Genomic DNA, 24282 nt, shown 5'->3' with positions numbered 1-24282 from the left:
CAATAGGCGCAGAAAAAGTAAGACATTTTAATGAATACTTTAAACACCACGTTAAAACCCAGTACCTCCAAGGTAAGGTTTCGGTATGTAACCAATAGGGAACCTTACTGAGATCTTTTTAAGCGTACGTAATTTACAAAACCCGGTGCAGAGTTTTGACTTACCGCATGCCCCAGTTCGGGCTATCCATTATTTCAAGAGATTGGTGACCACCTGCGGTAGCGCTGCCTTATCAGAGGGCACAGGTGGCCTTGGACCGCCTAGCATGAGCTCCGCACACATTCAGTCCAGTCTTGAGTGTCCTTATGTGTCCAGCTCTCGGCAGTGTGAAGGTCATAAACATGGCGAGGAGCCAAACAATGTAAAGGCTAACACAGTAAAATACGAAGTTTAATAGATGGTGAAATAGTAGGTGCTGTGGGTGGGTAGAGAGAATTCTGTTACGGAAAGTGCTTTTGGCTGTACTGTTTAAAGATTCTCAAACGTTTCAACTGGATGGAGTGGGACGCTATTATGTTGGAGAAAGGGCCAAAGTGCGTCCCCAGGTTGTCTTGGGGTGACCGGGCTTACTTCAAATCTTCAGGAAATAAAGGGCAATATTCTTTCTTCTATTATCATCTCCCCAGACCCCAGGAACTGAGATAAAATTTCATATGTTGTGTTCTGGAAAATCACTTTGAGCAGAACCGAGGGTACTTGCCATCAAGAACTACTTTGGGGGAAGTTTCTGTTTACAGGTAACTGGGGGTATCTGTAAATTAGGGTTGTCAAAATGGCTCTGGACTTGATAATTTCTACTCCTGACAAAATGATAAAAATTTTAAAAATGACTAGAATAATTATTCATGGTGTGTATATAATAGACCTTTGCTCTAGAGAGATGGAGTTGAAAGGTCTGGGGCTAGGCAGCGGTCACTGGTGAAACAAAAGGGATTACAGTGATGGAGATCATGTTGAAGAGATGTATAGAGGAAGCATTGGGTGAACCTGACATAAAGTGACACGCTATTTGGAAAACATTTAAAAAACCATAAACACCTCATCAGAGCTAAAGGATGTACAATCCAGGTGATAGGTTATTACGATAACAAGTAGGAGTAACTTCATAGGTCAGGTGTCATCTTTGAATTCTAAGGTCAACCTCCCCCACCCCGGCCTCCACTGTTGAATGTGTGCATGGCTCCCAAAAAGGCATCAGGAGAGTGATTTGAACTTTCAAGTTAATAAGGATAGTGGTGCCAAGATTGGGTAGTGGTGGCACAGGATTGACACACCGAATTTTGGTTTCATTGTTGAACTGGCATCTTGGATAAGTTACTGAAGTTCTTAGTTTTTCTTTTATAAAATGGAGTCACAATCTCCTTCAGAGCTGCAGGGGGGATCAATCAAGATAACGTGTTAACACCCTTAGTAGAGTGCTCTGCCAAAGCGAGTGCAAAAACGTTCAACACATGTGAGTAACCCCACCCTTCTTATCTATTCAGTCAACATTTATTGAGGCATTTCTCTGTAAAGGTACCTTTGGGGAGACCAGGATGAGTAAGACAGGCTTTACTACGGATTCATTTCTAAGATGCTTTTCATCGCTAACCTTCTATAACTCTACGGAAATAAATGGAAGTAAAGGCAAAAAGATCAAGGTGACCCCGGTCTCATCATTTCACATTTTCCAATTTCTTTACTTCTTAGCTATGCTTTTGAATGAATTGTATTCCACTTTTTTCTCCTGGTTTTCCTTTTTAATTTCTTCTCTTCCTCTTTCTGGGACATCAACCATGTAATTTATTTAACCTTTCATTCTTCCCTACCACCTAATCCTTAAAAAATGGAAGTCCACAATCACATCATCACCAGCAACTGTCTTTACATTGCTCTGACAGTTTGCAAGGATAAAGGGGAGAAGAGAAAGATTAAAAAAGCCAAATACCCAGAGGAACAGATTATATAATTTTATAAAAATCTAGTATACTTATTCATCCTAAAGGCCATCAAGTGTTTAAAACATTCACCTCTATAGTCTGAGGCCCTGAATTATGGGAAATGCATTCATGGATTTTAAAACTGTTTCCTTCTGGGCGTACTGTGATTCTATCGGGGATAAAAAGAGATAAAATAATAGAAAATTAATGTTGCCTGGTTACTTGGCTCTAAAGAGAAATGGAGAAATAATGTCTGTGCCCCAGTTTAAATGAATTGAGGTAGAGAAACCATGACAACAATCCCTCAGCAAACATACTGTCACATTTGGCTTTTGAAATGTGAATATAGATTCTAGAACCACAGACCTAGGGAGGACCTTTAGAGATCATTTGATCTTTCATACAGAATTAGAATGACATTTAAACCCTCCAAACAGCATAGAATCTCCCCAATTTTTGAAAAGCATCAGAGAAAATGTTATTCATGTTAATCCCTGGATTTATTTCCTATTTGCACACAACTATTTTTCTGGATTTCAAATTTTAGCCGGTCTTATCTCAAGTAGAATCTTTTAAAAAATACTTCATTCTGCAAACTAATTTCCTCTTCTCTGATCTCTGGGGAGCTAGAGGATACCTAGCCAACCATTATGCAACTTCTATGAATGTGAAGTTGCTAAATTCCCCTTATGCCTTTTATGGGGTCAACCCATGGGGTTTATTTTCTTACTTTTTAAATTTTGGTCTTAGCATTTTGCTTTGCTAGCCTCCTCAACTCTTATTTTTTATTAAAAAAATTTTTTAATGTCTTATTTTACTTATGAGAGATACAGAGCTTGTGCGTGGGAAGAGCAGAGAGAGAGGGAGATCGGGAATCCGAAGCAGGCTCCAGGCTCTGAGCTGTCAGCTCAGCGCAGAGCCCAAAGCGGGGCTCAAATGCACGAACCAAGAGATCATGACATGAGCCAGAGTCAGATGCTTACTACTGACCGAGCCACCCAGGTGCCCCACCTCAACTCTTTTTAAATCAGAGAACTGGGAGTTCTCCACAGGACCAAACCTGCTTACTTTTTACATATGCCATTTCTGTAGAAGCTGTATTCTTAATACTGTTTGCTGCATTCTCATGTTGTTCCCCTTTCCCTCTCTGTGCCGGGCAGTCTGTAATCTTATAGTGGTACCCACTTTATGGTTGTATGCTTCCTAGGCCTGTTTTTCCAAATGATTGAAAATGTTATTTCTGAGTGCTTACCCACAGTAGGCACAGGGCTAACCCCTTCACGTGCATTATTTCATTTCCTCCACTCAACCCATTTTAAAGATGAGGAAACTAAGGCTCAGAGAGGTTAAAGAATTTAAGGCCATACACCTAAGAAATGGTAGAGCAGGGATCTAAATCATGGCAGTCTAACGTCAGTAACTACATTCTTAACTTACCTATTCAATTGTAAGTTCATAGTATTTGCGTAGCAGCTCTCAAACCAATAGAAAAAGTTTGGGAGCATCATTAAAAAAAAAAACTCAGAAAGCCTGGGCTAGGGTTGCCAAGTTTGGCAAATAAAAATATAGGATATCCAGTTAAGTGTGCATTTCATATGAATAATATTTTTTTAGTGTCTCATGCAGTGTTTGAGACATCCTTACACTAAAAATTATTAGTTGTTCATGTGAAATTCAGACTGAACGGAGCACCCCGTATTTTGTTTGGCAGCCTTAGGCTGGGCGGCTTTCCGGAGTAGAGACTGTAACTTTCTCACTAAATTGATATCAAAATGAGTTTTGGCTCAACTCAAGGAATCTCTGCCCTTTGGGGAAGTGCAGCCGCTATGGATTCTTTAAAATCAGCAACCTCTACAGCACCTACCCAGAATCATGCCAAGTTTACAGGTTAGTTGTTTACTGTTTCCACATTGATGATGGGGGTATTCGTCTGAATATATTTATGTATATATATATATTTTAAAGTTTACTTTTGAGAGAGAGAAAGCACGCACAAGTGAGGGGGTGGGGGGAGGGAGAGAAAGAGAGAGAGAGAGAGAGAGAGAGAGAGAGAGAGAGAAATATGAATCCTAAGCAGGCTCCATGCTCAGCAGAGCCAGAAGGGCCTTGATCCCATCATGAATCTGGGGTCATGACCTGAGCCAAAATCAAGACTCAGATTCTCAACCTATTGAGCCACCCACGTGCCCCACTAGTTTTATTTCTTTATATCACCTATCCTAACATGAGCTATTGCTGAATTTCACTTTAACAAAGAAGTAAATACAGGGGCACCTGAGTGGCTCAGTCAGTTAAGCGTCTGACTTCAGCTCAGGTCATGATCTCACTGTTTGTGGGTTTGAGCCCCGCGTCGGGCTCTGTGCTGACAGCTCAGAGCCTGGAGCCTGCCTCGGATTCTGTGTCTCTCTCTCTTCTTCCCCTCCTCTGCTTGTGCTCTGTCTCTCTCAAAAATGAATAAACGTTAAAAAAAATAAAAAGTAAATACAAAGACTTGTTTTATTTAGCAAGACTGAAAATAAAACTCAGATATAAATTCACACCTTTAGTGTTGTCTAAAACAATTCCTCCAGCTATCAACCTAAGGCAATTAATCCAGCATATAATTTATAGAGTTATTAATATAACAAGAATCATTTCTCATTTACAAAGGGGGTCATTAAACTGTTGGGGCTCTTTCAAAGTAGAGTTTGTTTGACTATTCAATTACCAGCTTACACAGAAATGGAAATACAAACACAAACTGATTGGCTATTAACTCTTTTCTAAGGAAGCAATAGAAACTGTGGCTAGAATCCTACTGAGCACTAAAGTAGAGGTTAAGTTCATGGACACAGAGCAGCCACTAGCCAAGATACAGGTTTATTTTCAACTGAGGGAGGTTTATCTTCAATCAAACTTAGAGAAGTCAGTAAATACGGTGATCTTACTTTCACTACTTACTCTCTGTAAATGGCAAAGTTATCAATGCTGAAAGATACACACACCCATAGAAATTACAACAGATCATGTATAAAACAACTTTTTTTGGATCAATATAGTGCTACAATTGTCAATTTTTTTCCTCCTTCAACTTAATATGACCACAGTTACCTTCAGATTTATGTTATTTTAGTCTTATAAAAATTATTAACAAACTTTGGCTTCCTTGCAAATATTCTGTCCTTATATTAAAAAAGTGATTAAAAACAGTACCGAATATGAACCACTTCTGTAAAGTTTAGTGAGAAACATTCAGCCAAGGTGACTTTTCCTTGGAAAATCCTACAAAAACTGAATTTTATAAACAGTTACTTATTTTGATAGAAGTTCCATTAATAAATAGCAGCCATGACTTTGCTGCCTACAAAATTGTAGGCTGTCACATTTTACATGTTTAGAACTCAAATGTTTTAAGATTGGATTTTCTAGTGAGTGTTAAAGAAACAAAGTCGCACAGACAGACTGGTTAGTCCCATGCTGAGGAAACCGCTGACCTCCATGATTTCACCATTTAGGCAGGTTATAGATAACCGTTGAATTTGAACCGAGGGCTACTGCAACATTTATACTTTGTGTTTAAAGAGGAAGCAACATTAGCAGTGAGGGGGGCAGGTGCAGCAGACTTTACTGAGGCTCTGTTGTGGTTAAAGTGTATCTAGTGCAAGGGACAAACTATCACAGAATGTTGGTATTAGGGAGACTTTCAAGTTAAGAACCTGAGCAAACGTACTGTTCAGAGGCTGAGACATCCTTGCCTTGGGTTCTGTTAAGGTAGCATTTTCTGAGGCTGAGGCGGCAAGTCTCAGGGTAGGGGGAGCTGACAAATATGAAAACTGGGGATGCTGGATGTCATGTGTCCTGTTGCTCCTAACAAGGGATCAATGGCACCGAAATGGAGGAGGGTGAGTATATCTTAATGACGGTTACCCTGTTGGCCTCGGGAGACTGACTGTCTTCTGCAAGCGCCTGTGAGCACATTAAAACCCATCATTCCCACGAACATGTGGTTGCCTGCACAAAGTGTGACCAGGACCAGTGGTTTGAAAATTCTAAGTCCCAGAGATAAGAACAGAGAAGGGCAGCATTTCAGAGGAGTTCACATTTTGTTTCTACCTAAGCAGGCTGATTGTTCCCAGGACCCTAGACAAGCCTGGTGCTACTTGGGCGCAAGCTGGCCCGAATTTTGGGACCGTTCGATAAACCAGGTCTGGGCATGGGATCAAAAATGAAGTGGGGATCTGTGCCAGAAAGTATCATTCATAGTATCGCTGAGGGGGTACAGTGGTAGTTTCTTTGGTGGTGTGGGGAGGGGGGGAGGCTAATAACAAGGCTGAATTCTCAACCAGAGCTTGTCATGGAGAATACCAACGTGTTTGCAAGTTAACTCGAGACAACCTAACAATCTGGTGCACGACTCGTAGGCTACATAAGCTGAACGCCACCCCACCCCCCATTTCAGGATAGAAGAAAACCTTTCATGTTTGTTCTCCTCCATCCCAAATCTCCCAGAGTGACTCAAATTTTTCCTACTTAGAAATGGAAAAACAAAAACAAAACTAAAACCAAACTCAAACATTTGAACAGATTTTGATGCAGCCCTTCCAACCCAGGGGCCGGGGCAGGGCCTCGGGCATGTACCCCCATCGCTGTCTCTGGAGATTTAGCACTCAGTCTGACCCCTGTGTGGCTGTCAGTGCCCTAGATTTAAAAACACGTGCTACTTAGAGAATGGGCTCCCTTTTTATCGCTGCGTCAGACTAATGCCAGCACAAGCTAGAAGCATTATGACTAGGAGATCTTCCAGGGGACCGTCCTCCTCCCCCACAGGAGCTCTTCAAGGTAGAATCCCCACAATAGAAAAGACACTTGATCTCAAGGAACATACGCAGTTTGCCAAGCAGGTGCCACGGTGGCTGAGAGAGATGACAACCCCACGTCAGCAGCTATTAAGACACTTGGGTTGTTTGTTCCTGTCTTCCTGATGCCAAGTGGAATTAATGAACAGACGTGAGAGGAAAAAACCAAATCACAGAACAGGTGAAAAGTTTTAAAAAGAAGCGTGTGGTGGTGCCCAAAGCCTGACTCTGGAATGTAGTTGGAAACCACCGCTCTTTGAGCCCTGGGGCAAGGAGGGCAGTGGACAGAAAGGTCTGCAGAGCCGACAGCTCAGGTTCTTCCTTAAGAGGACTCCAGAAAAGCGTGCCAACGTGACTCACAGACGCCCCGAGAGAAATGCCAGCAAAGCCCAACATCCCCTGCAGCTGTCCCCCCGCAGCTCTGCTGGCAAACTCAAAAGCACACATTTGCTCAGTTGCTGGGCCTCACCCCCAGGTGTCTCCCACCTTGGAGGCAGGGGAGAGAAAACTGGACCCCGTTTTCCCAAATAAGGGAAATCAGATCACCTGGAGGCAACACCCTATGTTTCTCCCACTCTGTAATGACTGAGTCCCTCCTTAAATCTGCTTCAAAGGGCTAAAATTAGTGTCTAGAGGGCAAAGGTCAAAGCCATGGTTTCCCAGTCTTAACAGAAGTCATCTGACCCACTTACCTGAATAAAACCCCAAATCATCAACCCCTTCCCGTCCTTCCCAGGGAGGGGATCTATTTAAATCCATTTCTTCTTTTTTTTCACCACCGAATGTGGGAGAGAGTCAAGGCAGGTAATGTGGGAGGGAGGAGCATCCTGGTTCATCATTCAAAAATAAAGATCTCTTTTAAGTGTCATTTGAGGTCGTATACAAAAATTTCAATTCTCCTCAGGGTCTGCTTCCAAGGGGTCATCATCGAAACTCAGCTTGTCAGCTAGCCCCTCGAACTGCTTGCCCAGACCGCCTGCGGAGTCCATGAACATGTTCGGGATGTCTTTGCCAAAGTAAATCTTGCTGTTGGAAGCAATGGCTTTGTACTTCATCAGCTGCAAATACTCAGGGGTCAGCTTCAGCTGTAAGAAAAAAGGAAAGGCGGCTATGTGGAGGCAGATTCAAGAAAACTCTGGGTGGCACCCTTCACTTTTCACAAGGAGAGGGTCTTTGTCGAAGAAATGTGCCTTCCCTACCCCTTCCTGGTCTCACTGTTCTGTTAGTAACGGGTACTGATTTCCAAGGTCAGAGCTGCAAGGGAGTTTTAGGGAGTTTCTGGGTTTAGCACGACAACTGAGCTTCTATTGAGGCATGGCTAAGGAACAGGGGAGCACCAGGCCCACACAGCATGGCAGCCAGCACGTCTGGCTAGGAGGGGCTTTGGTGGCAGTGGCCATCCAACATCACAAACCCTCAAACCACATCAGCCCAAAGCCAAATATACCCTCTTGTCACCAGGTGCATTGGGCTTTACCTTGTTTGCTTCAGCGATTTTCATAGCGGTGTAGCACTCGGCATCAGCCTTTGCCTTCTCCCGGGCCAGAAAGGCAGCATCTGAGGGCAAGAACGCAGTGAACTGCAGTGTAGATGTTACCAGAACCCTGGGCCCTGTGACGTTCCCCTGGTTGCCTCTGTGACCTTGGGAGACTGCTCTTTTCTCTCTGTGGTTTGGTTTCCTCTTCCGTGAAATGGTGGAAAGAGGCATTTTTTCCTACTTCATAAGTTGTTGTGAAAATCAACCATGGGTGAAAAATGCTTTGAAGTCATCTCCGGATAGTGGGGACCAACTCTGAGCACGTCTGTTGCTATGCCCAGCGACACTTACGAAGGCAGTCTCGGGAAAAGTGCTGCCAAGGGACACTTCCTGTGTCCACAGGCTGAGTCCTTGTCGCTCCGCGTCTGGGAAGACAGGGGTGGGGTGCCACTTCACCCCTCTTGTGCTGCACAGCAAGAGTGCGAGGAGCCCAAAGAAGGCTCTAAAGACAGCCAGAAGTGGCTCCCCCTAAACCTGGATGCCACGAACATGAAACAGCTCGGTCCCTCTCCACCTTCATTTCTCTTTTATTTCCACTGACCATTTCAAAAAGATTCTAGTTAACACTGGTTAAGCTGGCACAACTCCCAACAGGAGAAGTCCATGCCATGGTCCAGACTAACACCTGTTTGGATGAAGACCTATTTAAACTTCCACCATGCAAGCAAAACACTTCCTTAATCTGCTGAGACCAGCTTTCTGTCAAGCTGATGCAAAACTTTTGATGCTTGCTCCCTTGCCTTGGGAATGCGGCCAGCCTCGTGTAGTATCTGTAGCAAAAAGCCTGGAAGAAAGGTCAGCCTGTGGGTGGGTTCTTACTGCACACCCCCAGCACGGCCCCGGGCGGAAAGAGCGTGCAGTCTGGCTGGGGCGCTGGCTGCATGGGGCCCACTCAAGTGGTCTTAGCACCTGATGACATGTTTTTATAAGAAATAAAAATGCGTTGTTTTGCAGAGAGCTCCCTAACAAGGAACTGCTGGCCTGTAAAATCCCAGCTGGCTCCTCACTGGGCCCCTGCAAAGCCTGAGAGCCCCATGGTGAGTACAAGTTGACATGGCATTTCGAAGCTGGGCCTCGAGGTCCTATTTTTGTCCTAGAATTTGCTTGATATAAGGCACCACGTGAAGGAAAGGGCAGGTGGTGGGAATGAGCTGAGGGCTTAGGGGCAGGGAACTGAAGGTGAATAATATTCAGAAAAGCCAGTCAAGAAAACACTTTTCTCCAGCTCCAGTGTTGTTGGTACTGAAAAGGTGTCTTTTTCAGACCTGCCTCAGTATCTACCATAGGGATACTGAGAGCAGACTTAGAAGCCACAGCTGTGGGGGGTAGGCACGGCACAAGGAGGGGCTGTTCTGGCCTAGCCTCTGAGTTCACTGCCACTGAGACCCTTGCCAGACAGCAGGGATTTACACAATTTCCCTTTTTCTTACTCCTCACCCGAGAGCACCTAACAGCACTACATGGACATTTGTTGAATCAGTGAACGCTCTCTGAAGTGGAAAACGTATGCCAGCCTGGCCCAAATTTCCCCCAAACTTGAGTCAAAGCACAGTGAAAAAGGAATTTTCCAAAGAAATCCGGACATCTTAGAACAAAGGTTAAAGAGCCAAGGAAAAGGGCTCTCCCGACCCCACCCCCACCCAGCCACACAGTGGGGCATGAGGAAAACTCAGGCACTCATTTCAGCTTTGCTCACCTTCAATTTCCGAAATCTTTTTCTCGGTCTCCTTCTCCATCACCTTCTGCCCATAGGTGATTTCTGCCACCTGAGCCACTTTTTCTGCCTCTGTAGTGACGATGTTGAGAAAAGGCTTAGAGCACTATGGATATCTCACAGGCTAGACTAAATCCCACCCTTCCTGTGATCAGAGTCCCTGATGCGGGGATGCGGATGTGTTCAGAGGGAGGGCCCCAGAGGGTGACCACGGTGGGCACGTGTGGACTGCACCCGTGAGTGCAGTACCCCGACATCGGCATGAGACAGTCAGCCGGGAGACCTGGGCCCTCCCACGAAAGCGAGGAATGAGTCCCAACCTCTCTCCTAAGTCACAGGGGTGTTTCTCCCAAAAGAGTATTTTAAGGAATACGGTAGTGTCTAAAAAGGTTCTTCCTGCCACTTCACTCTGGGAAGCAGTCAGTAGTCGTTGATGATCTAGTGCAGAGGTTAGGAGCCGGGTTCTGGCCAGGGTCTCTGCGGGTGAACCCCATTTCCACCACTTACTTGCCATATGACACTGGGCACGTTAGTTAGTCCCTTCGTGCTTGTGAGGAGACGAGTCACATGTAAGTGCTTAGAAAAGTGCACGGCTCATGGTAGGTGCTTGAGAAGTATTAGCTACTACTATTATCGATTAAGAATTAACTAGGAAGGGATCCTTTCATTTCAGAGATAGGGGGAGACTCAAAGCTCACCGGCCCTGCCCACCATCTGACAATTTCAGTATCGCTTCCGGGAGTACAAGTGCCGCTCCTGTGCGCGGCCAGGGTTTGCAGGACTGTGTGACCTAACCGCGCCCGAGGCTTCCTCGCCATCTGCCCGCCTTCCCCAGCCCTTCCACCCTGAGAGGGGATCCCAGAACCACATCCAGACCGATCAGGGCCTTCTTGCGCTCTGTCTCAGCTTCCTTCTCCACCACCTTCTGTTTCTGGGCTGCAATGAGCAGCTTTGTCTTCTCGCTTTCCCTGAAGGGAAGAACAGTATGCAGCCGTGAGGCGGCTGCAGAAAACGCTTCCGAGGAACTTCACTGTCCCCTGGAGGAACCAAACTTCTGCTGAGGAGAGGCAAACCTGGCTTTCTCACTCTCGCCTGGAAGGCTGTTCCCTGTCCCAAGTAAGAGCAGATCTGTTGCAGGCAGTAATGCGGCTCTCTTTCTCCTCCCAAATAACTCATTTGTGAGAAGTAAAGCATAATTTACTTAGGTAAAATGCACCTGCCTGCCCACTGAACCGCCTCTTCCTCCCATCTTCTTTGGCACGAGCCATGAAGCACAAACAATGCCCCCTGGCCCTTTTCAAAGCATCACTGCTTGAAAGGGCTTCTCCGGAGCCCAGGTGACTGTTGTGACACACCCGCCCCACCTTACAGTGCAGCGGGCTGTGCCGAATACTCAAGGAGGGGAAGAAACGCGTGGCACGGGTTAACTCTGGGATGGGATGAGGTGAGGGGTGTGGGACAGAGTGGGGGGTACAGGTTGGGCAGAGGGAATACTCACATCAACTCGTAGTTTCTGCGGATCGCCTCGGGTATATTGGGCTTTGTCACCCGCACGGCCTGGGGAAGGATAAAAATAGCACCTGATGGGAAGGTGAGGGTGGTGAGGGACCCGAGCAGCTGTCACTAGCCCTTGATCTGCTTGCACAAGAAGGACATCCCTTGGAAGAGTGGGGGATACACCTTTACCAGGGGGTGTCCCACAGTGGCCATGCTTACTTGGATGACGAGCCCGGGGGCCATGGAGGTCAGGTCCTGTTGCAAAGCCAGCTTGAGATTTTCATCAATCTGATCTGGAATCAAGAAAGACCGAAAACGTTGTTGTTACGTTTTTTAGGCAGGGTGGAGGAAAGTGTGAGGGCAGAGTACAAACTAACACGCCAGCTCAAGAATGCACCTGACAGGCCAAAGGTCTTTCCAAGGCAGAGCCCAGAAATCTAAAGATACCCTGCACGTCTTTCTTGTTTTTAAAAAATTTTTAATGTTTATTTATTTTTGAGAGAGAGACAGAGCACGAGCGGGGGGAGGGGCAGAGAGAGAGGGAGACACAGAATCTGAAGCAGACTCCAGGCTCTGAGCTGTCAGCACAGAGCCAGACATGGAACTTGAACTCATGAACCAGAAGATCGTGACCTGAGCTGAAGTCAGATGCTTAAATGACTAAGCCACCCAGGCGTCCCCCGCCACCCATCTTTCAAAGTGACATCCCTGTGCGGCCCCTCTACATAAGCTAGATGGGAGAGTGTCCTTTTCCTGTGGCCTCCAGATAAAATCACCGAGGCTGTTGAAAATATCAACCTTGCCCAAAAGGAAACTGAGCTTTCAAAAGAACAAGTACAAACAACAATTCTAGCACATTTCTTGAGTCAGGCAGCAGCCTTCCCCTAGACAACAGCAGCGAAACAGAGGGCGGGCCCCCATTTTCAAGAGGAAGGAAGGTGGAGTGGCTGTGTTAGGTATTTCGAAGGGAGCCAAGCACATTAAATCTGGTAATTTTAGAAGTTTCTACCAGAAAAACAGACTCTGACGTCAAGGAAAGCCCCAGGGAAGACTATTTCCATTAAGAACTCCCATCAAATAACACAAGGGGAAAATGAAAATTTACGGTTCTGGAAATGAGCCCAAGTCCTCTGATGTGTCGTTTGCTTTGGCCCTGATTGCTCTGTCAGAATTCACATGGGAGTCGTTTCATAGGGAAGTTTAGGAAGAGCTCTAACTGGTTGCCCCTTCTGGCTGTGACTGTGCGGGGCCACAGCTGCCCTCTCTGGCCTGGGGCTTCTCTTCCTGGCCCTCCCCCCCCCGACCACCCTCCCTAGGTCTTCTATAAGACCCTGCAAGGCCCTGAGAAGACTCCATGAAACCTCGAAATCTGGCTGGGACATCGGAACTGAATCACCTCTCTTATTACTGTCAGCTGTCACCTGCTTGAAGTAGCCGTTCTTGGTCACCTGTGCCCAAAGAGGAGCCACTGAGGAACAGCAAATGCCTTTAACAGATGCCCAAATGGAGGCCCATGGAGGTTCAGTGATGTGCTCAAGCGAGTTAGCAGTCAAACTAATAAACCTGTTTGGTCACTATGCTTTAATTTTTAGGTCTAAAATGGCACTTTCTTCAGCTGTCATATCAGTCAGCAAGGAATTTTAACATTTCTATGGACTGGATATGCTCTCATGAGCCTGTCAGCGTGAGGGAGAAATGCCCCAAAGGCAGCACCTCAGACCTGATATGTGTTTAACAATTTGACAGATGGAGATAAACATCACGTTTCATATTTTCTATTTTAGATAGATCAACCAAATTTGAGATGTTCTGTGCCCTCCCTAGGTTAATAATAACATTGTCATTTATTAGTGGACACCTGTGGTCCTGGGCTAGTAACTTTCTGGACAATCTGGAAGAAATATTTTGCAAGGTGGTTTATTATCAAAGCAATACTAGTAAGTTTTTTACACATTATAGTTCTGCAGATAAATTCTGATTAGGTTATATTACACAAAGAGGTTGAATCAGGTCAACTTCTGAGCAAGTACCAGGTAATGTTTTTATAAAGTGGGCAGACTGGGGTGCCTGGGTGGCTCAGTCAGTTAAGGGTCCGACTTCGGCTCAGGTCATGATCTCATGGTTTGTGAGTTCAAGCCCCGCATTGGGCTCTGTGCGGACAGCTCAGAGCCTGGAGCCTGCTTCAGATTCTGTCTCTGTCTCTCTGCCCCTCCCCTACTCGCTCTCTGTCTCTCTCTCAAATATAAAAAATAAAACATAAAAAAATTTATAAAGTGGGCAGAGAGGACGCAGCAGGGTAAGCAGTGATGAGAATTAGGCCACGAAGCTGAGTCAGGGCTGTGAGTCCTGAGAGGACAGAACCAGGAGAAAACCTCCATGCCTAACGAGTGGGATTTGAGACATGAATTTCTCTTTTACAGATGCAAATAGATTCTAAGCAAGACAGTGATCTCCCAAGACTTAATTTTTCTAATCAATTGATTAATTTTTTGAGAAAGAGAGAGAGCATGAGCAAGGGAGAGGGGCAGAGGGAGACAGAGAGAATCTTAAGAATCTAAGCATGGATCCTGACGTGGGACTTGATTCTACAACCCTGGGGTCATGAGCTGAGCCAAAATCAGAAGTCAGATGCTCAAGCAACTGAGCCACCCAGGCACCCCAAGACTTAACTTTAAAAAGAAAAACATTTCAAAGCAAATATATTTTCTGAGCTTCTCTGTAAAAGAAGCTTCACTAAGCTACTAAGTTTATCTCTATGATAGTAAGTTTTCTTTCTTTCTTTTTACTTTATCTTGAAGATTTTATTTTTAAGTAATCTCTACCCCCAATGTGGGGCCCGAACCCATGACCCTGAGATCGAGTCACGTGCTCCACTGACTTAGCCAGCCAGGCGCCTTGACAGTAAGAAGTTTTCTAACACAAAATGATGTCACATTTTCATTTTCTCTTCATGGAAATTAGACCCCTTTGCCTTTTGTTGTTTCAAATGCTTTAAAATGTTCATTTAATGGCACAAGTTCTAAAACAGTGGCTCTAGAGAAAGTAATGATATTTTATAAAATGCTAATCAGTTTGAGGTAAAAAAAAAAAAAAAATAAGGCAAACTTACTGCATTTTTTGTAAAAGCATGCTGAATCCAAACCCTCTAAAGTGAATTTAGATTCACTTCCTATTGCAGAAAAATTGAAAGTGACTCTGACGATTTCCCAAATCTGGAACACCGTGTGCAGGGGGCTCTGATCGCGGTCTCCGGCAGCACCAGGCGCTCCTCCCCTGTCTACTCTGAAACGTCCTCACGCACGGTCCTTTTTCAGGAAGATTCCTGGGAAAAGTCACTGTCTAGTCCTCATATCAAGACTAGCTGTACCATCGTTTACTTTCGGCACCGGCTACTAGAACACTTCCGGCAGCAAGCTGAACCAGAACGCTTCTTGCGAAAGAGCTTTAAGGATTACTGAACTGTTTCCCTCCCTTGCTGCTAAAGTCACACTATGTTTATTTTGGTGGCTAAAGAGGACAAAAGGTATCCACTTAAGTACGTGGATTCTTTTAAGGATTCTCCTATTCATCCCTACAGGTATAGGGTTAAAAAGACCCACCACCACAAAGCTCTGGGAACTTTAAGTAGCTATGGTCCTTGTCCCCCTTCCAGAATTAAATGCGACTCCTGCCGTCCTCCTCGCCTTTCCTGGCTTCCCTGCATTCGGTGTGGTGTGGTGGGAAGCAAGGTGAAGCGAGAGTTCTAGCTTCAGCCCTGCCATTTGTCTCTTTGAGCCTCACTCAGTACCCTTATCTGAAAATGAGGCTGCTGGGTTGGATACTCTCTCAGGTTCTTGAGAACTGACCCTGTCTTATTACAGAAGGGTGTTTTAGGGACAGCAGGTGTTTTAGGGACTACCATTCCAGTCCTGATGTGAACCAGGAGGCCTCCAGTCCACTGTCATCTGTGTGCCCAAACTTCACCTGTCTTCTTGACCTTCTGCTTCTATCAGCACAGACCGGTTCCTGAGCACTGGGCTTGCACTTCCTGTCCACCCGTACCCATCCTGCCCTACGGTGGCTCGGAAGTCGGTGGTGGGGGGAACAGCTGCCAAGGCATACCATGGCCAGAAGAGGCTTCCTTACCAAAGAGCTCGATGTAGACCTCCTGAAGCGTATGCACGCTGCAGAACTGGTTCAGTTCGTGGTGGATCTTGTTGAAGATGAGGGCCTTGTCGTAGTCAGCAGTGTAGTTCTTCACTATGTCATACACTGGGAGGGAGGGTGGGATTGCAAGGTAAGAAAAGGCAGCCCCCCCCCCCCACCACTGCCTGATGTGCTGCAGCAGACCCTGGTGGTGGGGGGGCGCGCGGGGGGACATGCTGGGCAAAGTAAGCCGGTGGAGAAGGGAAACTGGAAAAACGTACCTGCGTTTGGGACCAAGAAGTTTACCACTTCAATTCTGTCAAAGTAGATCATTACACCACCACTGTTGGAGGAAGAAGGGACAGAGAAGTCACCAGTAGGCTCTGGAACACAGTGCAGTCCCAGGGCGATGGCGTAAGAAGTGTGACTCAGCAGGAAAGAGTTCGAGGGAGGTCAGAAGGCAGGAGGGATCTCCAAGTAGGAATCTTCCAAGTTTGGAGCAAGAACACAGTCTCCCAAGAAATCACACCTCCTAAAAATATCTCCAGACGGAGAAAAATGAAACTTTTGGGGGTACCAGTAAGAAAAAGAATAGTCTGTATCTTTTGAATCTGCCATGCCTTTTGACTGAAGCAATCAATTGCAGGGAAAAGTCAAGGTGTTCTCAGAACTTAAAGGTCACAGTGGGATTTTCCGGTCACCATTTCTCATGGTCTCCACCCTCACTTTGGTTCAGCCCTTCCCTTTCCCTGCAAATATTCGTTTTTATAAACAATTTTGGGTATACAGGAACGGTGAAAAGAATAGTACAACTAACGGCCATACACGAACACTAAACTTAACAACTGTTAACATTTTACCTTCTTGATTGATCTTTTTTATGCTGAACATTTCAACGTTGCAGTCATGATACTCTTTACCCCTTCATACTTTAGTAAGCAACACTCACCTAGGAGTAATGACATTCTCCTATGTAGTCCTAACTCCATCCCCAAACGTAAGAAAATTAGCAAGAATCCCTTAACAGCCTCTGATACCTAGTCCTTATTCCAATTTCCTCACTTGATCCTGTTGTGGACTGAAGTGTGTGCCCTCCAAAAAGCCATAAGTGTAAACTCCAAAACCCCCAGGTGACTGTATTGAGAGATGGCCTTTCAGGTGGTAATTAAGGTTATGAGGGCTTAGGGGTGGGGCGCTCACCCAATTAGAGTGGTAAACGAAAAAAGGCAGCCACCAAACATCTTTTTCTCTGCATGTACAGAGGAAAGGCCGTGTGAGCACACAGCAAAGCCACCATATGCAAGCGAGGAAGAGAGGCTTCACCAGTTTCCACCCAGTCTGTGGCACTGTGTTATAGCAGCCCGAGCTGACGAATCCAGGCCTCTGTCTTTCATAGCTGGTATTTTTGAACCAGGTTCTAATCAAGGCTCACCATCCACCACATTTATGTCTTTTAAGTCTCCTTTTCAACCCAAAGCTCCTCCTTGTGATGAGATCAGGCCCATTATCCCGTGAGATGCCCTAATTCTGGATTTGCTCCCATGTTTCCTTGTGGTGGTGTTTGTCACCCTGTCCAGTTTAGATCTCCTTTACTTTCCAAGCGGACCACTAGAGCAGTGTTCTGTTTGGATCGCCAGACCCTGAGGTCTCCCCTACATTTTTATTTATTTTTTATTATTTTTTTAAATGTTTATTTATTTTTGACACAGGGAGACTGCAAGCGGAGGAGGAGCAGAGAGAGAGGGAGACACAGAATCCGAAGCAGGCTCCAGAGAGAGGGAGACACAGAATCCGAAGCAGGCTGCAGGCGCTGAGCTGTCAGCACAGAGCCTGATGTGGGGCTTGAACTCACGAACTGTAAGATCATGACCTGAGTCGAAGCCTGACGCTTAACTGACTGAGCCACCCAGGCGCCCCTCCCCCTACCTTTAAAACATTCTCCATAGCTGGTTATACAAAACCTATCTTCTTGTATCGGGTCATTTGCCTGCTGAAGGCCTTTAGTGGATCTTCACTTGTAACAGAAAAAGTCCAAACTTATCACAGCATTCCAGGCTCTCCCAAATCTGTCTACCTCCCATGATTTTCCCCGATGCACTGCACCGCCTAGTCAAATTGGAGCCTAGGGAGCTAGGAGGTGGGGAACTTGGTAAAACTACCAGGAAGGAATGCATCCCTTTTCGCTATCTCTTGCTGCAGTCAGCCAGACAGCCCTTCTGTTGCTGCAGGTGTAACTGCTTTATCCTGGGGCCCTTACCTAGTCCCGCAAGGCACGTTCTTCACCTCATCTGTCTGCAGTGTGGTCTAGAAATGGAGGAGACATAAAATGCTGTAAAATGGGCAGTGACAAGCAAAGTAACTGCATTTTAGAATCCCAAATGGCCTGGTCCTTGAAGTTATCTGGGATGAGCTTTGCTCTTGTTAAACATGAATGTTTCACCTAATCCTCCTTACTTATAGGGTGTGACACCCAAACAAAGGTACCTACCCACCTCCCCCCACTTCACTGTAAGTGAATCACCATACAGATGAGCTTAGTAATGACTTAGTAAAAAAGACCCTGCATTAGGAGTCCTAAGACCTGTGTTTATCTCTGTCTCTTCCTTTACCAGTCTTGAAACAGCGGATTCTTTATTTGGCTCAGCCCATTCTCAGCCTTATTGTAAGACTCGTGAGGTCATGTGCACAAATGCACTCTAGAAACCATCGAGCAGAGGAAATAGCAGAAGTGATGTACAGGGAGAATGCTGAGGAGGTATCCTGGGATATTTTCCTGGGTTAGTTTTAAAGTCATTCTCTAAATCTTATTCCTCTTAGCTGGACATACTTCAAAGATGGCTAGTCTAACTTAGCCAGGCTTTTAGATCTGTCATAACTAATCCTACTTCTACTTAGATGTCATTTCCCTTCACTGAGTCCAACTCCTCCCACCCCAACCAAATTATGTTCACATCTATGAATTTCAAGTAAGAACCAGCAAATTTACTATGTTTTATTTCTATTTATCTTGGTAGCCTGTGATTTAAAACACACAGACACACGCACCCTACTTTTCCTTCTATACATCCAGAACATATTCTTCTTTGGTTTTACCTTGAAGTGAAGAAATAATTCCCAGCTGGGGCTGCTGGGCCAAGGCAATGACCCCATCCAGCTATTTCAACAACCAAATAAAGCTCTAGAGTACATGGTTCATGGAGCCTCATTCTCCATTAGATATATATACATACACATATACATATATGTACACATATACATGCATATATGCATACGTGTATATAAACATGTGCATATATATACATACACACGTACGTATGTATGTATACACATATATATGTGTGTGTGTACGCGTTTGTGTGTATGTTTGTGTGTGTGTGTGTGTGTGTGTGTGTATGAGATTCCTTGGAAAGGCATTATACTGACCTAATGGTAAGTAATTACAATCACGCATTTGTCAACATCCCAAATCTGCAGTGGTCCAAACATACCCCATAAGCCAAGTATACCTGCACAGACTTATATGATGTGATGAAAGGGAGCATGAGATGGAAACCAGGGCCACTGGTGGAAGTCAGTAGGGCACCGCCTCTGCAGAGGAAGAAGAGAGAGGCAGTTTAGCAAGAGGTATCTATTACATCAATACTATTTGCACTGGCCCCATAAACGTTTCATATAGAGTGCCACGTGTCTCAGCCATGTCCACAGACCCCTTCCTCTCAACTCGACCCTAATATTCTAGGAAGTTTGATGGTAAAACATAAAACCATTATTTATGCTTTTGTGGCAAGAAAAATAGGCACATGGGCAAAGTGGAATAAAGACGGCAGAATCCCTGGCAATACTTAACGTAAGAGGAACTCTGTCTTTGTCATATCTGTTGAGCTTGTGGCAATCCAGGAGGGCAGTTAAGTCCAGTAACACATTTATCAATTAACTGCACTAATGCTGGATCCCAGTGACATGAACAATCAAAAGAATAATTTTAAGAAATGCTTTAAAAATCATTTACAAACAAGGGGCACCTGGGTGGCTCTGTCGGTTAAGCATCCGGCTTTGGCTCAGGTCATGATGTCACGGTTCGTGTGTTTGAGCCCTGTGTCGGGCTCTGTGCTGACAGCTCAGAGCCTGGAGCCTGCTTTGGATTCTGTGTCTCCCTCTCTCTCTGCCCCTGCCCCACACACCCCCCACCACACTCTGTCTCTAACTCTCAAAAATAAATAAAAATGTTAAAAAAATTTTAAAAAATCATTTACAAATATTTTCCAGGCAGTAGCATTACTTTATAACCAAGTTGTATGTAAAGGGTAACAAAGTTAAAAGCCTTTTTGGGGGGACACATAAGCAGAAGGTGGGGAGAAATAAAGGGGAGAGTGGATCCCAACGAGACTTTTAGAACTTGCTATCAGCAATCCAGGAATAGGCATCTTGAGCATATATAAGAAGGAGTTCATAAAGACTTAAAGCAAAAAACCTGGTCATGGAGGTTACTGAAAGGAAAGCAACCCAAGATTTGTAAGTGCTTCTTTGCTTTATATTATGAAGGAAAAAAATACATTATTATATTTTTTAAAAAGAGCAATAAAACAGCTACCCAATGGAGCTTTCTTGTAAGAACCACTATCCTAGCGCTTGCCCGAATGGTTATGTATCAATCTGCAGGATTTCTCATTTTGCCTGAAACGTTAATTTTAAAGAGTGGGTACAAACTGGCAGATCAGGCTAGCTCAAGTTGCCATCAAGAACTGGTGCTCATCGGAGGTAACCTTGTGGCACCAAGATGCCGGGAGGGGGATATGAGAAAACGAGGTTTCAGAGATAACCTGCAAGCACTGGTTTCCTGTGGATTTTAACTCTAAACCTCTATACACATTTATCATTCACCATCCACAGCATCAACTTGAGACTACTAAGTTTTATATTTACATTTATGTATGTATATAAGCGTGTGTGTATATGTCCCCCTCCCCTGGTCACTGACACAACAGCTCAGTCTAAAAGATTCCTCTATTCAATGTACACAGATATTCAACAGAATCTGCTAGACAGTGAGTAGGAAAGAAAGTCATTTAACAGGAAGTTGCAAGCTTCTCCCTGTCCCTTCCTTACCTGTAATACACCCCAATATGTCCCTCTTCTATCTTGTGCACAGCTGAGAAAAGAGACGCACAAAAGAAACTGGAAGCCACAGCCACAACTGCTCCCAACTGAGCCATCAGTGAGCCTTTATCCTAGGGAAAAAGATGCAAGAAAATGTGTGTGGTCCGACATGCAGGAGAAAAGCCATGACAAGCAGAGAGAGCACCTTACTAAGCTGGGCTCCCTGCAAGTGGCTCCTATCCAGCCTGCTGTAGTATGAACACAAGGCTAGATCTACAACTCTCTTCATCCCTGTTCTCAGGCAACATTCCCACTCCTTCCTTAGCTGTGGAATTATACTCCCCACCTCGCTGGAGAGGCAGTGGCTCCAGATACAGCCGGGCCCCAAGAGAGAACCAGTGCCAATTGGGCAGCGTTCAGAACACAGCCTTCTCTTCCTGTGAACACGAATGTGCTGTCACGGGAGCCACTCACGCTAGTAAAAGGGAAGAGAGGCAGCTGCAGTATGTTGCCCAAATTACAGAGGATGTCAAATGACAGGCAGTTGTGGCTATGTAATTCTGGTCAGAGCCTCCCAGTCCTAATTGCCTGCCATTTCAAAAGAAACCATTATTTAGTCTTTCCAGATGCTGGAGCGACAGACACAGCATGTGAGCAGAATTCCATGATGGGATTCTCTGGCTTTTCGTCCACCTTCCCAGTTATTCCTTTGGATCTAAATGGGGGAGGGCTCTACACTCCCTCCCATACACTTGACTGGCACTTTGCACCCGACAGGTCCCCAAGCCCCACGGTTAGAGAAGAAAGAGGGTTCCCAAGGGTGGGAAGACTGGGCTCCTGGGTCCAATTGGGTCCAGGCACCAGGATGAGAAAGAGCTGGCATCTAGAGACTCATTTTCTGAACACCGAAGGATCTGGAAAAACGATAGTAACTGACAGCAAAGTTCACAGGCGTGCCCGGGCCCACCCGTGCAGGGCGTGGATTCTGCCTCCCAGGACTAACATAGCTAGCTAGGGCTCAGACATCTGCAAGGCGCTTATTTTACCGTAGCGGACTCCAGCTACCGATCTGCAGCTGCGTCCTTTCTGCAAATGCCCTCCTTCCCGCTCCCAAATCGCGCCCCTTCCCAGCCCTCTTCCGAGAGAGGGTCGCGCGTCCCAAGCGCCCTGGGGCTGAGGGGGAAGGGACGAAACAGAAAGGGGTTGCTTTCTAGCTCCTGAGGGAGAGAGGCTGCTGGGGTTCGAGCCCGGGAGAACGGCTGATCAGCTCGGGCCGGGAGCCTCAAACAGGCCCAGCGCGCACACTAAGGGGCGGGGGCCGCGTACCAGGCTGTCCCTCCAGGCGCTCCGTACTCGTCCGAACCCCCGTGCAACCGTAGAAACCGCCACGCCCCTCCACACGCTACTTCCTTCCGGGTCCGTCGCCTCGATGACGCCTTTAGTTCACGCGAGAAGACTCCCGCCTTCTTAGCTTGTCAGCCCCGCCCCCGCGCTCCCCGAGTTCGTTGTCCGCGCGTGGGCGCCAGGGGGCGCCCTCGGCTTGGTCCGGCCCGTTGGGACCTCTGGTTAGGGTTTCCAGGGCGGGGACGGTGCGGAGCGCCTGGAGAGTGACGAGCGAGAGGAAGCTAGTAGCGGCGGGTGCTGAGTGACTGAGCGTGTAGCTTTCCGAGGTTTTGACTTTGGAATTTGCCCTGGATTCCCCCCCGCCCCCCCTCCCCCCCAGCCCTGCCATTAGGTCAAGTGTATTTTTCGGGGCAGGTACCAGCGAGTTGCAGCCATTCTAGCCCTCTGCTCGCGCTTTCCTGTAGCACCGGTGAATGAAACACGTCTTTTAACGCGTGGATTAGCACCTTTACGTCGTTCATCAACAAACAGTCCCTATTTTGAATTGCTTTCCTAGGAGCCTTGGCCTTTGAGGTCCCCACAGCACCATACAGTAGACAAAAAAAGGAGTTATCCCAGTTTTAGTAAATAGGATCCTGAGCTCAGTGTGGTGCGGGGGTAACGGTGGATGAAAGCCTCCCTTGCGCTCCGTCAACTTCGGGAGCTTAACTGCCTTTATAACACCTAACTGCGGTACACAGAGGCTGGTGCACTCTCCTTGGAGGGACTAAGTTCCCTGAGGGCAGCTTAGGTACTCAGCAAATGCAGACTGAAGGCATAATGGCACCAGGATCAGGATCTAGAGTTTGGGTGTTCTGGTCTCAGGGCCTCACGTTGTCCGCAGCTGTGGCTGTTCAACAGCAGCACATCGGGACATTTCTCATTCAGCCACTGAACTTATTTTGTTTGCAGAAGAGAAAAGAGGCCAGTTAATTGCAGCCCCCAGTAAATGAAAAGCCTTTACACAGAGAAGATGGCAAGATGGTGCTGTTAGACAGATTTAGGACACAGGGAAAGAAAAGCGTGGGTTTTCCGGGCATGTCTGCTTGGAATTCATCCTGGGTTTGCCCTGGATGAGTCTGTGCTGGGATGTTTCAGCATTACATGGTTAAGCCCACAAGTGGGCTGCCTGGTGCTGCCTTGGGGGCTCTGTGCCCACCTCCATCAGCGAGGACCTCTTTTCTCCCCATCCTGTCACTGCAAATCTCCCCTCTCCCAGCTGGTCAGTCTCCTGATGGATCCTATCAGAACTTAAGAGCTTTTTATCTCCACCTTCAGTGAAATAATTCACCAGGGCACACTTAGTAAGTTTATTAAATGGTTGAGTGGATGAGTCAGAGAAATAGAAATATTGGGGTTTATCAGCCCAAGGAATGGGGCTTAGCCTGTAGTATAAAGGATTTGAATTTGTTGTAATTTAAGAATATCTTGACTGTTAAGTTTTGGAATGAACTATGAGTGAAAGCTTTGGGATTCTGTTCTCAGGAAGTTTTTTTTGCCAGACCTGAGTAGTTTAACTTTAGCCCTGCCTAGAGGCAGCAGGTGGACTTCAGATGATCTAGCATTTCCAAAAATCCCTTTCTTAAGACTTCTGTGGTTTTTCTGACAATATCCAGTATTATCAAGCAGGTACATCTGTAATGATTTGTTTAATGAAAGTATTTAAAAATCCATTTTTAAAAAGTTTTTAAATGTTTATTTTATTTATTTTTGAGAGAGAAGAGAGCAAGCAGGGGAAGGGCAGGGGGTGGGGGGACAGAGAATCCATGCTGACAGCAGAGAGCCCTGATGTGGGGCTTGAACTCAAGAACCGGGAGATCATGACCTGAGCTGAAGTTGGACACTTAACAGACTGAGCCACCCAGGTGCACATTAAAAATCCATTAAAAAAACCTTGCAGTGTAGAGTAGTGGTTAAGTGCAGGTACTCCACAGTCAGACTGCCTGGGTTTAAATCCTGCCTTTTCACCACCCTCCCCCTCCACCCTGCCTCTTGTTAGCAGTGTGACCTTGGAAAATGATTTATTCTGTGCCTCAGTTTCTTCATCTGTGAAATGGGAGTAATGATAGTATGACCCTTATAGGACTTACAGGACTGTCATGAGCATCAAATGACAGATCAAGAAAAGCACACACACACACACACACACGCACACAATGAGGTAACACCTTGCAA

At 46.0% G+C, this 24282-nt stretch overlaps 1 protein-coding gene across 2 annotated transcripts; it reads right to left on the bottom strand.

Moving 5' to 3' along the window:
• Positions 1–4397: 4397 nt before the first annotated feature.
• On the bottom strand, positions 4398–22132 carry ERLIN2 (ER lipid raft associated 2). Of its 2 annotated transcripts, none has more exons than XM_049631415.1 (12): positions 22051–22132; positions 20734–20855; positions 19134–19215; positions 17885–17931; positions 15909–15970; positions 15628–15753; positions 11722–11795; positions 11504–11562; positions 10882–10973; positions 9988–10077; positions 8232–8311; positions 4398–7839 (listed from the first exon to the last, which is right to left on the bottom strand). In XM_049631415.1, exons 2-12 carry the CDS (start codon positions 20838–20840, stop codon positions 7645–7647), a joined length of 1014 nt encoding a protein of 337 aa, XP_049487372.1. In that variant the 5' UTR covers positions 20841–20855; positions 22051–22132; the 3' UTR covers positions 4398–7644. The 2 variants fall into 2 exon arrangements, with proteins under 2 accessions (XP_049487372.1, XP_049487373.1); XM_049631416.1 differs by lacking the exon at positions 22051–22132 and adding an exon at positions 21771–22016.
• Positions 22133–24282: the final 2150 nt, after the last annotated feature.

The sequence above is a fragment of the Panthera uncia genome, chromosome B1, assembly GCF_023721935.1.
Source record: "Panthera uncia isolate 11264 chromosome B1, Puncia_PCG_1.0, whole genome shotgun sequence".
Taxonomy (NCBI): Eukaryota; Metazoa; Chordata; class Mammalia; order Carnivora; family Felidae; genus Panthera; species Panthera uncia.
Note: the sequence above shows the minus strand (reverse complement) of the source record. Positions and strands in the feature narration are given on the sequence as shown.

Excerpts from the sequence above, each read along its gene's own strand:
- ERLIN2 (XM_049631415.1), bottom strand. The coding sequence starts at position 20,840 with ATGGCTCAGTTGGGAGCAGTTGTGGCTGTGGCTTCCAGTTTCTTTTGT. Across the intron at positions 11,563-11,721 it reads CCCCCGGGCTCGTCATCCAA|GCCGTGCGGGTGACAAAGCC; the intron begins GTAAGCATGGCC and ends ATCCTTCCCCAG. Across the intron at positions 7,840-8,231 it reads AAATCGCTGAAGCAAACAAG|CTGAAGCTGACCCCTGAGTA; the intron begins GTAAAGCCCAAT and ends TTTTTCTTACAG.